This window comes from Ammospiza caudacuta, chromosome 2, assembly GCF_027887145.1.
Source record: "Ammospiza caudacuta isolate bAmmCau1 chromosome 2, bAmmCau1.pri, whole genome shotgun sequence".
Classification (NCBI taxonomy): Eukaryota; Metazoa; Chordata; class Aves; order Passeriformes; family Passerellidae; genus Ammospiza; species Ammospiza caudacuta.
The window spans coordinates 1,255,016-1,267,164 of record NC_080594.1 but is presented as its reverse complement, the minus strand read 5'-3'; the positions used below and the strand labels follow the sequence as shown (position 1 = coordinate 1,267,164).

Here is a 12,149-nt window from a genome sequence, read left to right as displayed (position 1 = left end):
TAGCCCTTTCCTGCCTCCAGCATAATTCAGCCTTAAAGTAGTTTCTTAAAATATCTTGGAGAAAAGTTGCAGCAGATCTCACTTTGCCTGGGATTTTGATGATGGAGCGTGATCCACTGACTGATTTTAAGGAATAAAATAATGTTCTGTGGAGATGCAGGTGTTGCTGAAATGGGGTGAAATGTGGAAACCAATAATTTGCAAATTGAAAATGGGAATTGTGTGAATTATTTCTATGGTGCCTTTTCAGTGGCTGTGTTAAGTACGTGCAATACTGGACCGTCTCCCTGCTAGTGATCACAGGGTGAAGGTTTTGAGTCACATCACTCTTTAATTTCACACGTTTGAATATTCAGTGTATTTTCAGTACTGTTAATTTAGTCTGAGCATAACAAGAAATAGAATGCTTGTCCTACTCACCCCTAACACCTGTCAATTTCATGTTTTAGGATATGGAAGTGGAACAGCCTCCCATTCAGGAGGGAAAACGGCATGTTTCTGACAGTAGGAAATCAAGATCTAGATCTGCATCAAGGTAAGTGAGTGAAAGTTCTTTCAGTGCAGGAATGAAAAGCAGATTAACAGCTCTAAGATAATGAACCTCTAAAGTCATCTCCCTTCTAGGGAAAATATTGTATCTGTGCAGTTCTCTCTCACTGGGAGAGAGCAACTTCCATTCCTTTCGGTCCAGAGCAAGTTTTAGGGAGGCAGAATGTGATAGTTTAATTTGTCTGTGCTCTAAAACACTTTTCTTATGAAAACCTTTGTGATCTGTGACTTTGTGTGTCACTGAGATAATGTGTCACATCCCAGCTGACCGAGCAGGTCTGGCTCCACTCTCTGCCAGTCATCTTGTTCACCAAGATGCAGTCGCTCTGCACGATTTCTCTGAAGGTCTGCCACACCTTGAGAGGTTTAAAACGTGAACACGATGTAAAATACAATTTCAGCGGCAGAATTTATTTAGAATGTATTATAATCATTTTTAGCCATTTCTTTGTAAAAGCAGTGAACATTTGCCTCATTGATGGAAGTGTAATTTTCCCTGTGGTGGACGCAGTTTTGCCGGTCAACTTCAGCACAAAATTAGGACACGACGAGAAACTTTTTGTGTGAACGAGCTTGGATTGACATGTTCCCTTCCCGAGGGAGCCCTTGGGGTGCTGCACAGCTGAGGCTGTGTGGGGCTCTGAGCAGGGTGCCTTGGTTCCCACAGGTCCCCCAAGAGGAGACGCTCGCGGTCGGGCTCGCGCTCGCGGCGCTCCCGGCACCGGCGTTCCCGCTCGCGCTCCCGGGACCGGCGCCGGCGCTCGCCCAAGTCCCGCTCGCAGGAGCGGCGCGAGCGCGAGCGGGAGAAGGAGCGCCGCTCCAAGGGGCTGCCCCAGATCAAGGCAGAGACTGTCAGTGGTGAGTGTGTTCCCCTCCTGCTTCTCTGGGTCACCCTGCGCCTTGCCGTGGGGCCCGGTGTTCTCGCTGTGCTCCTTGGGGTCAACGCTGCTGCTTGTGCTCTCCGGGGCTCGTCCAAACAGAACGAGAGTTAACTGCCTTGTGATTCCTGGTAGGAATCTTACCGCACTGCCCTGTGCTTCTCTACTCATATTTAGCATTTCTGGAGTATCCCCAAGTTTGAGGTATTTTGGCTGTAAAATACGAAAAAGCTGAAACCCCCTGTTTTTCTTTTCCTTCCTTCGAGACATAGAAGCAGATTGAACAAAATGGATTTGAGTTAATTGTAAATTATTACAATTTTTCTAAGTATATCAATCCTGTGTATTTCCCCAACCTGAAGAAGAGATCTTACCTGGAAAGCACACAGGCTGATGGTTGGATTTCTGATACAATCCTGGCTTTGCCAGCGTTTATACACCAAACGTAGTAGTCCTGTGCATGTTCCTTGGGAGTGTGGAATCTTCTCATCAAGTAAAATAAAAAGATTCTTTCTTATATAAGAGAGACAAAACCCTGAGGTGTTTCAAGAGCCAAGTGGTGAGTGATGGTCCCAGGGGTAGAGCAGCCCTGGAGCTGCTCAGTGGAAGCTCCCTGCAGTGCTGTGAGATGTGCTGCTGCCAGCACCTTTCCCAGGTTCTGTCAGGTTGGCTGTCAGAGTTTGCAGTTCTGTATCTCTCAGGTGGAAAACCTGGATGAGTGTAGAGTATTTCTGCAGTAACCTGCAGCCTGGGGGATACCTTGAGCTCCTTTCCTGGTGATTACCCTGGGTTCAGCATGGGATAGGTGTGGGTTATCTGTGCTATAAGGACCACCTGTGCTAACTCTTGGTTGTAGTTTGCAGTACCACACTCTGGGTAGGACAGCTGGACAAAAGGACAACTCAGCAGGATGTAGGAAGTCTCCTGGAGGAGTTTGGCCCCATTGAGTCCATCAATGTGAGTAGAAGGGGTGCAGTGTGAGCTGCTTTGATGTGTTTGGGTGCACAACATCTCTCCAGGCTGCTGTGAGGCAGAGTCATTTCTGATACATTCCAAAGAGCTGGCCTCTCATTTTCCATGTCTTGTGTTGTTGGTGTGGGCACTCAGAGCACGTGGCTGACCTGTACACAAACAAGAAGGGAGCTGCTTTGGTTTCCTGCAGTATAAAAGTACAGAAAATTACCCCATTTTCATAAAAATCCTGCTTTCCCTGCAGGATGATGGCTGCAGAATTACATCCCATGCTTCTGAGTTCCTTGGCTGCTTCATTTTATTTGATTATAGGAGCATGGACTCTCAGCTGGTGTTCTTGTTGCTCTTCTGTCATTTTAGCCATAAACACAGACAACTATTGTTTTATTTTGCTGTATTTAAGGATATTTTATGTATAAATTATAGCTGTTCCAGTAACTTCAAAAATTTCATTCATTCAAACAAACAAAAATAAGTGACTAATTTTCTTTCTATTCCCAAATTTTGTAAGAGAACATAGGAGTTTTTTCCCCAAATTCATTACAAATAAAAATTACTCCAAATCTGCAGCTAGAACTGAATGTGGAGGTGCAGCTGGCAGAGTGAAGGGGGATACTGTTGTGCATTCCAACAAAGTAACTAATTGCCAGATGTTAAAATTTACTTGAACGCTATTGTTTAGCAATTTAAAATGATTAAATGTGCAAAAGTCAGCTGTATTTTAGAGTTTGGAGGTTTCAGAAGTTGTGAAACTTTCAGTTCACTAGAAATGTGAATTTCCAGAAGATAGTGGCTTTCTTAGCCTCTTAAACTAACATTTCCTTCCATACTTGCACAGCCCCTTTGGAACAGCCCCTGATGCCCCAGCTTGCTGTAACTGTGCATTTGTGTGCTGTTCACTGTTTGTTACCCACAAAATGAATTTTTTCCCTCAACCCCACACAGATGATACCGCCCAGAGGATGTGCCTACATTGTCATGGTGCACAGACAAGATGCCAACAGAGCCCTGCAGAAACTGAGCCGAGGCAACTTCAAAGTCAACCAGAAATCCATCAAGGTACTGCCTGAAAGCATCAGGCTTTCCAAAGCTGCTGTAATTACTGTCATCCTGTCTCATCTCTGCTGGGCTTTGGGCTATTTCAGACTCATATGGGTTCTGGAGATGACATTCTGTAAAATCCTGCAAAAATACATCAGTGAACTGGTTTTTGGGAATTATTGTTCCTGGTCTGTAGTGGGATAGTGGAACCTTGTATCAGTTTCCTTGAAAGATTGCCAATAATTATCTGTTTAATCAACCAAAAGGGTGCCTTTTTGCTCATTGCAGGGGACTGGCACTGTCTGTTTCTTGTTGCTGTTATTTGTCTCCTAACAGAGTTTCATTACATATGATAATCCTACAAAGAGTACTCATAAATAAGGAAATGTGCATCAATTAGTGAAGTTCTTCCTTCTGTAGAATGTCAAATTAGTGTGACACTGTCCTCCAAAGGGAAATGGAATTAATCTTGGTGGCTGGGGATCATCAGAAGAAGCTGGCTTTATGCATTTTTACAAATGATGTGCAAGAGTCAAGCCAAGAAACAGGAACCAAGTCTGCTTAAAAAAATACTTTCTTCAGAGTTCTGTAGCTGTTTCACTTAGGATTTTTACTTTTTACCCTCAAATGTTTTGTGAGAATGAAATGATAAATCCATGAAAATGGGAACATTTTACTGACCACTTGTATTTCCCCCTACCCAAGATTGCCTGGGCTCTGAATAAAGGAATAAAGCCAGACTACAAGCAGTATTGGGATGTAGAACTGGGTGTGACTTACATACCATGGGACAAAGTCAAACCTGAAGATCTGGAAAGTTTCTGTGAAGGAGGAATGCTGGACAACGAGACCCTTAGTCCAGGTACAGTGTCACTGCATGGTTTTTATTGAACCTTTATTTCAGGATTTGACCATTCTGTAAAGTTTGCCCAATTAGCTGGTGATTATGTGCTCTAATTGTAGCATCTCCTCATGCTGAACACACAAAAATCAGCAGTGTGTTTTAAACAAAAATGTAATGAATCGTGAGCGTAATGTCAGTGTGTTCCAGTCCTCTCAGTGCTTTTCTCTTTCCCAAAATGCCCCCTCACTGATCCCTCTTTGTGCTTAGCTGGCTTTTCCCAGGAAGTTCTGACAGACAATAGGGGCCATTCCTTCCATAAATTAGGTTTAAAGCGATATTTGGCATTTTTGTTACTTTGCTGCAATTCTTTAGAGTCGTATTCTCTTTTTCCTTGTTTGAGACTTGAAGATGTTGGGATTTTTAGAAATGAGTTTTCAGAGAAGTGGCAAAGCTGCTGCCTTCTTGCCTGAGAGCAATAGAATGAACCTGTTGAAAACTTGTCCCAAAGAGCCTTGCAGTTTTTGTCACAGATAATGTATCAGAATCCTGGGTGTGTATGATCACTGTCAGTGCAAAGGATTGTTAAATGACTGCTGAAAGGAGCAAGTTTATTTGCTGTGTTCAAAATAATTTGGATTTTTTATTGTCAGAAACAGTATAAATGCTTCTTAGCTCTATGCTGTTATTACCTGAGTATTTTCAATTTTTGTAAACATGACTAAACATGTTTCACGTGGCACTGCTTGTCTGACCTGTGTCTGCTGGGATTTTGTTTTGGGCAGAGTGGAAGGGAATTCCCAAGAAGTCTGAGAATGAAGTGGCTCAGAATGGAGGCGCAGAAGCTGCACACAATGAACCAGTGTCACCTATTCCCAAAGCTTTACCTGTCCCAATTCCTGTTCCCATGCCTGCACCAATAACAGTACCTCCTCCACAGGTGAGAGTTGTTCCACAGAAACAAACAAAACTCACTTGAAATAATAATTCAGGGAGGGAGGGAATGCCATGAATGGGAACTCTGTTCTCTCAGTCACAGAGGAATTGCTGCAGTGGCATCTTTGTTTTAGAAGGGCTGAATTGCGTCTTCAGGTTTTGTGATTGGCTTTGTTTTGTTATTTGTTTTATATATTAATGTTCCTCTGAAAGCTTTTCTTATTGGCAGATACTCCACTACTTTTATATTGGTAGTTTCTTGTCAGTATATCAGAGCTAATTTAAATTCAGAGTTTAATATAAAGCAGAAATAAAGGAAAAGGAAACACCGGTCACTCTAATGTGCAAACTCAGGTAATGAGAAAGAGACAAGCAGAGGTTTTTAGTTGCTCTGAAGTAGTGAGCATTCCAGTGGATCCCGTCTGGAAATCCATCATGCTGGGTGCACGTGAACCCCAGGTGCTGTGTGAGGGGTTTGTGGAGGTGAGTTACCAACAGGCATTAGCACAGAGGAAAATTCTCTAATTACAAAGGCAGACAGGGCTGGTGTTGGCACTTTCAGTGATGGGAGTTCTGGAGTGCCCCTGCATATTCTGTGCGAGTGCCCCCTTGTTGCAGAGGAGTTCGGGGTCGCTGAGATGTCCTGGTGGAGCTGGACAAGGACAGAGATCCCCAGCGGGACACAGAGCCATTGGGGCACTCTTGGGGTAACCCATGTTTCCCTTTCCTTTGCCAGGTTCCCCCCCATCCATCAGGGCCCCCCGTGGTCGGTGCACTCCAGCCCCCAGCTTTCACAGCACCTTTAGGAATTCCCCCTCCTGGATTCGCCCCCGGGGTGCCGCCGCCGCCGCCGCCTCCGTTCCTCCGGCCGGGCTTCAACCCGCTGCATTTACCTCCAGGTTTGTGGGGTGGGCCAGCCCGGGCCCTGCAGGCCAGAGCTGCACTGGGCTGTGCCAGGGGCACTCAGGGCTCCCTCTGCTGTGCTTCTTGTAGGGTTCCTTCCTCCCGGGCCGCCGCCTCCCATAACCCCTCCGGTCTCTGTCCCGCACACTCCGGCAGTGAACATCCCAAACTGTGAGTGCTGGGCCCTGGGGAGGGCAGGGGGCCTGCAGGGATTGCTGCCTGGTGCTCAGCGTGCCCTTGCCTTGTTCCTCAGCTACAGCCGCTGGTGGGAGTGAGGACACCACAAAGGAGTCGTCCGTAGGAAATCCCATCCCGACAGTGGTGTCTGGAGGCAGAGGGAATGCTGAAAGTACTGACGCTTCCAAACTCTATGGCACTGTCCCACCTCCTGTAGCACCTACCAACGTCCCTGCTCCTGTCACCCAGGCTGTTCCACTCCTTGGTAAGTGCCCTCCTGGCTAAGTTCTGCTCTTCATTCTTCCCTGCATTTTAAATACCATTTTGGTTTGGCTACTGACTCACAGGCCAGGGGAAAGGGAAGCACATTCTTCTCAACTTGTTGAAATTTCTGTCCTACTGTTGGCTTTCAAATCAATTTTAAAGGCTTAGTTTTGCACAGGAGAAACAGTCAGTATTTTTTACTACTGAAGAGCCAAAGCCATGATGTATAAGTTACAAATTCAAATACTGTCCACTTTTAGCAAGTGAAGGTTTATACAGTCTAGACAATGAACTTAGAGCAACACATCTGTATGACATAGAAACCAGATTTTAGACTCAACTATTAGATATACAAAATTACCATGCAGAGAAACTATTTTTAGTGTATTTTTGAAATCTCTGAGGATAGGGTACATTATGTATGCAATAAATTTTTTCAATAGAACAGAAAAGCTTTTATGCAGCCCTGCAGTAGGACAGGTTTTGAAACCTTTGTAAGAATATTTTATTTAACTATTACCAAATGTTTTTCTGACTAGCAAACCCAGGGTAATGGGAATATGTTGCTTAAATTACTTTTCCTAATATGATACAAACTTGGTCAGGTTTTGAAAGGGAGTGTGAACTGTTACAGAACTTTGCTAAATGCTTATTTTATGATGGCTTCGGATGGGCCAGTGTCAAGAATTTACTCCGGAGACTTGTTGCGTGCAAATTTTAGTGAGATTACTACATTTAGGGGATTTTGGGCCTCTACATGAGAGCCTAAGAAATGAATGAAAAGCTAATTTTGTGTTAGTGTGTTTCTGCCCAGAATTTTCAGTGATCACTGAAGAAAATCAGAGATTTGTCTCCCTGAGAGCTCAATGCTCTATTGGATGTGAGGGCTAAATTTTCCATCCATGACTAATGATTTATGGATACTGCATGTTGAAAACTTTACAGAAGACCCTTTCAAAACAGAGAAAAGCTTGAGAAACTCTGTGGTGACACCATGGAGTCAGGGAATTTTGTTAGGAATTTCAGAAATTCACACCTTCCTGCTGAATGACACTTTCTGTGAAGGTAGCTCAGAGTTCTGGAGTTTCACTGTCTTGGACAACATAACCTGCACTTGATATTCCTGGACTTGGGAATGTGTGAGGTTCTGAATGATTCTGTAGCAAACTCCAGCAAAATCCCATCAGATTGACAACATGGTCTCCCTCTCAGGAATTCCCTGGCAGTATTTAACACTGTAGCTGTAGGATGCCACATTCCCCACTGGAGAACATGCAGAATGCTGGAGAACAGCAGCTTCAGAGTGGAGTGAAGCCCTGCTGCTGTTGTGCTGGATCCATGAGCTTTTGGCTTGTTCCATGTGTTCCATGAGGGACAGACAGACAGCACAGAGCTCCACGTGCTGGGAGGTGATTCAAGGGGTTGGGTTCAAGTTACTGGAACCACTGAGTGAGCAGAGTTTGTGTACGAGTTAATCAGCTGCCAGCCCTGGTGACATGGGAATTATCCCAAGGGAATGCAGGCTTTGTCCAGCTGGGGGAGATGGTCAGGTCTGTATCATAGTGACAGGCAAATCTGGCTTCATCCTTCAGTAAGGATGGCTCCTGTGCCCTCCCTGGACACAAGATCCTTCATGCCAGCCTCAGCACTCTGGGCTGTGTTGTAGGAGTCGCGTGATGTAACTTGGGACGCTTTGGTGTGTGATGGTTGCTCCTCCCAAACCCATAAAATCTGTTGTGAAGGCAAGGTGTGGTTTTGCACATTGGGACAGAGCAGCAGGTGGCAGGTGTGAGGGAACTGGCTGCAGCAGGACAAGCTGGGTCAGGAAATCACCTCAGGGTTTCTCTCAGAGCTCAGGGAGTTCATACCCAGCTCAGGAAACTGCTTGAATGTCAGGTACTTCCTGAAACAAAAGAGGATTTTAACTTGCCCCAGACATGGTGTGTGTGTCTGTAGCATGAATTTCCCTGAGCATTTTCAGTAAGCTGGGATGTGTTTCTGGACAGCTCTTTAGGTTTTCAGTTGGTGCCTGATTTTTCAGAGAGAGCAAACTCCAGTAGTTCTACAGTTGCTTTAGCCTCAGCACTGAAGAGGGGTGATATTTAAAATAAATGTAAAATACAAAGTGTCCAGCTCTGCAGCCAGTGCAGTTCAGAATGAAGGAGTTCTAGGTACAATTATGTTGCTTCATGCTGCAGTTTGTGTAGAAATAAGATTGAGAAATTTAATGACTTATTAAATGTGAAACTTGCCTCCCTCGCCTCATGTTCATGCTCTGGTAACCCACATCTGCTCTGCTGCTTCTAAGCAGAAGCACAGGCTTAACTTCAGCTCTTTAGTTCTCAGTTACTCTGTTCTGCCTTGTTTTAATCTTCTGAGGAAGATTAAAAGATGTTTTTACCAAGAAGAATATCCCCAAATCTCAGAATTCCTGGGAGACATCATTAGCTATGAGTCTTGTCTTGCTAGATCTGTAGTTCTGTCACAGGAGGAGTTTAAACTGGGTGGTTACAGACCTGGTTATTGACCAGGAGGGGAGAAGGCTTTGCATTTTAGAGGAAGGAAAAAATGCAGAAAAAAAAAAAAAAGCTGTTGGTACTGGACCATTTCTCTCCAAGAGTGGGAGCTGTGTCTGACTGCTTGCAGGGGAGGGGCAGAGGATATCATGGACTCGAAGATGTCACATGAATCTTCTCACTGGCAAAATCCAACTTCCTTCCAATATGGATTTAAAGAGCACTCAGGTGAAAAGGTTTCTGTCAGAGACATCCCTAAAGTCAGTGTGTGGTGAGAGGGCAGCACAGCAGGCTCAGCTCTGTCTGGGGACAGGTACCAAAGCTGGACAAGGGAGGGATGAACACCACGGCAGCTCGTGTGGCTGCTCCCAAGGGCAGTTTCACTGCTGACATTAATTCCAGCATCAATTCCCACAGCATTTCATCCTGGTTTTTCCCAGGCAGGGGCTGTGTTCCTAGGGCAGGAGGTGCTGGTGAGCAGGAGCAGATGGAGCAGCAGTGTGAGGGCTCTTGGAGCACGGGACAGTGCTCCTGGTTCAGACTGGAGGCACCTGCCCTGGGGTGGTGGGCAGGGCTCAGCTGGAGCTCAGGATTCTTGTCAAAATCCTGTTTTTGGCTCCTTGTGTTGGTGTCCAGGAGCTGTGGGCTCAGCTTTGTCCGACAGTGTTTTTGGAGAGGGAGTTTTTTAACTCCTATGAAGAGCATAGGAATAAAACTGGAAAATAGTTGGTGCTGCATATGTGCTATAAAGAATGGAACACTATTACAAAAAAAAAGAAGCCAGGGATGACCTGTTGAATTTCCTTTTAGTTTACATTGCAGGGTTTATTCTAATGTTGCATTTTGTTTTAGTTACATTGCCAGGTTTATTCTAATGTTGCATTTCCTTTTAGTTTACATTGCAAGGTTTATTCTATTATGAATCTTTGTTGTGTCCCTTTTCTGTGGAGTGGTAAAGAGAGCTGTGTTCAGCTGTATTCCAGCCTCCTCTGTGCTTGTTTCTGGTGCTGTGCAGCTGTGGGGTGTTGAGCTGCTGTTTGTGGCAGAGGGAAATGCCTGAATCCCACTGGAGGGAGTGGGGTGTGTTCGCCTGGAAGGGGCTTTGGCTAATGTCGCTTGGGGAAGCAGGAGGCTGAGCTGGGGCTTAGGGAGAGCTGTTCCTGCACCAGGGCAAGGCTCTCCCCAGGGAAGTCTCTGGGATCAGGGTTAGCTGCTGCCTGGGCACAGCCCTTGCTGCCAGCAGCGCACAGAGCCCAGGCCGCTCCGCTCCCGGTTCTGGGCCGCTCCTTTCCCAGATAAGCGCAGATTATTGGGTTTGAGGTCGGGAAGCGCTCCGCACCCCGGCGCCGGCTCTGACTGTCGCTTGTGTTCCTTGCAGGCACGCAGGGGGTAGCGCCGCCGCCGCCCGCGCCCGTGGTGGGGCTGCAGACTCCGTCCACGGGGCTGCTGGGCGCCCGGCCCGGGCTGATCCCGCTGCAGCGCCCGCCGGGGATGCCGCCGCCGCCGCCGCTGCCGCGCTTCCCCATGCTGCCGCCGCGCCACATGCCGCCGCACATGATGCACCGGGGGCCGCCGCCGGGCCCCGGCGGCTTCGGCATGCCTCCCCCGCACGGCATGAAGGCGCCCTTCCCTCCGCCCGGCCACTTCGTGCGGCCCGCGGGCGGCCAGGGCGGCGGCGAGGAGAGCAGGGACGGGCGGCAGTTCCGGAACGACAGGCAGTTCGCGGGCAGCGGCAGAGAGCAGGAGCGGTTCGGCCGGAGATCCTTCGGGAGCCGCGCGGACGGCGAGCGGGAGCGCTACGGCGGCCGCGACGAGCGGGAGCACGAGCGGCCGGGCGGGCGCGACAGGCGAGACTGGGGACGCCGCAGCCCCGAGCGCGACCGGCACAGGGACTCGGAGGACAGGAACAGGCGCTCCAGCGGCCACCGAGACAGGGAGAGGGATTCCAGGGATCGGGAGTCGCGCAGAGACAAGGAGGAGAGCCGCGGCAAGGAGAAGCCGGAGGTGACAGACAGGGCGGAGGGCGACAAAAACCACGAGTCGCACGGCGGCAAAACGGAGGGCGCGGGACTTGTTTCAGAACTGGCTGCGGGAGACGCCGAGCCCGCGGGCGCCAGCGCCGCGGCGGAGTCAGCGCCCGAGGCTACCTCATCCCTGGAACAGGCGGACAAGGACACGGGCTCGGCGGCCGAGGCGCCGCGCTAGGGCCGCCCGGGCCGCGGAGCCCGGCGTGGCTTGTACAGTGCTGTAAATCCGCTTCCGCCCTGCGCCCCGAGGCGGGGCGCCGTGAGCAATTTGATTGCTTCCCTTCTATTTAAAATAGCCACAACATAACATAAAATACTGAAGAGATGATTAAAATATTACCCATTTTTGCTGTAACTTTTTTAAAGTTTTGACTTTAAAAAGTTTACGAATCAGAAGTAGAAGTGCTTTCTATTTTTTTTTTAATTTAAGAAAAGGTAACGGTGAAAGCTCCTCAAAACAATAGGGATGTGTTTTTAATAAACTCTATTTTCGTAACAAACTTTTAACGTGTGCTATTCTTCCTACGCTGCACTGAAGTGGAAAAGGAGTGTTCAGCAGCCTAAAGTTGGAACTGTTAATGCTGTACTGGAGTCTAAATTAGACTGGTTTGGTTCTGTTTGTTAAAGGAAATCCATCTGTTTGTGTAGCGATTCACAGAAGTGAATTTTTATTTGTAACAGTCCTCTGGAGTTTTAGATTGCTGCATTTTAATGAGCTACTTGACCACCCCGGGTAAACGTTAGTTTTAAGATGTTAATTGCAGAGTTAACTGTTTTAGTGTTTGCAATGCAATCCATTCTTTGCTTTATTTTTTTTTCCCCTCCCTCCCTTCAGTTGGTTCTGTGGTTCCTGTTGCTCCTAATTTGCCTTTTTTGAAGAAGTGACCCCTTCAGGCACCGAGCATCTGCTCTGAGGTTACACAGAGTGTGCCAGGCTGGGCAGTGCCTGCTCTGCAGCTTTGGTACTTGCTGGGAGTGAGACCTCGGAGGCACCACAATTCCAGCCTGGCTCTGCAGGCGGGGCTGGACAAGGACTGGGCCCTCC

The 12,149-nt window shown here is 47.5% G+C and overlaps 1 protein-coding gene across 2 annotated transcripts in view; it reads left to right on the top strand.

Annotated features, from left to right (window-relative positions):
* Positions 1–11,610, top strand: part of SCAF4 (SR-related CTD associated factor 4) — a 30,544-nt gene extending 18,934 nt beyond the window's left edge. For both annotated transcript variants that reach the window (XM_058824747.1, XM_058824746.1), the window contains 10 exons: positions 450–535; positions 1,217–1,407; positions 2,284–2,384; positions 3,345–3,458; positions 4,146–4,302; positions 5,067–5,221; positions 5,954–6,116; positions 6,211–6,291; positions 6,374–6,562; positions 10,456–11,610. In XM_058824747.1, the coding sequence (XP_058680730.1) occupies positions 450–535; positions 1,217–1,407; positions 2,284–2,384; positions 3,345–3,458; positions 4,146–4,302; positions 5,067–5,221; positions 5,954–6,116; positions 6,211–6,291; positions 6,374–6,562; positions 10,456–11,282 (2,064 nt within the window). In that variant the 3' untranslated portion in view covers positions 11,283–11,610. The remainder of the gene's footprint in view (positions 1–449; positions 536–1,216; positions 1,408–2,283; positions 2,385–3,344; positions 3,459–4,145; positions 4,303–5,066; positions 5,222–5,953; positions 6,117–6,210; positions 6,292–6,373; positions 6,563–10,455) is intronic.
* Positions 11,611–12,149: the final 539 nt, after the last annotated feature.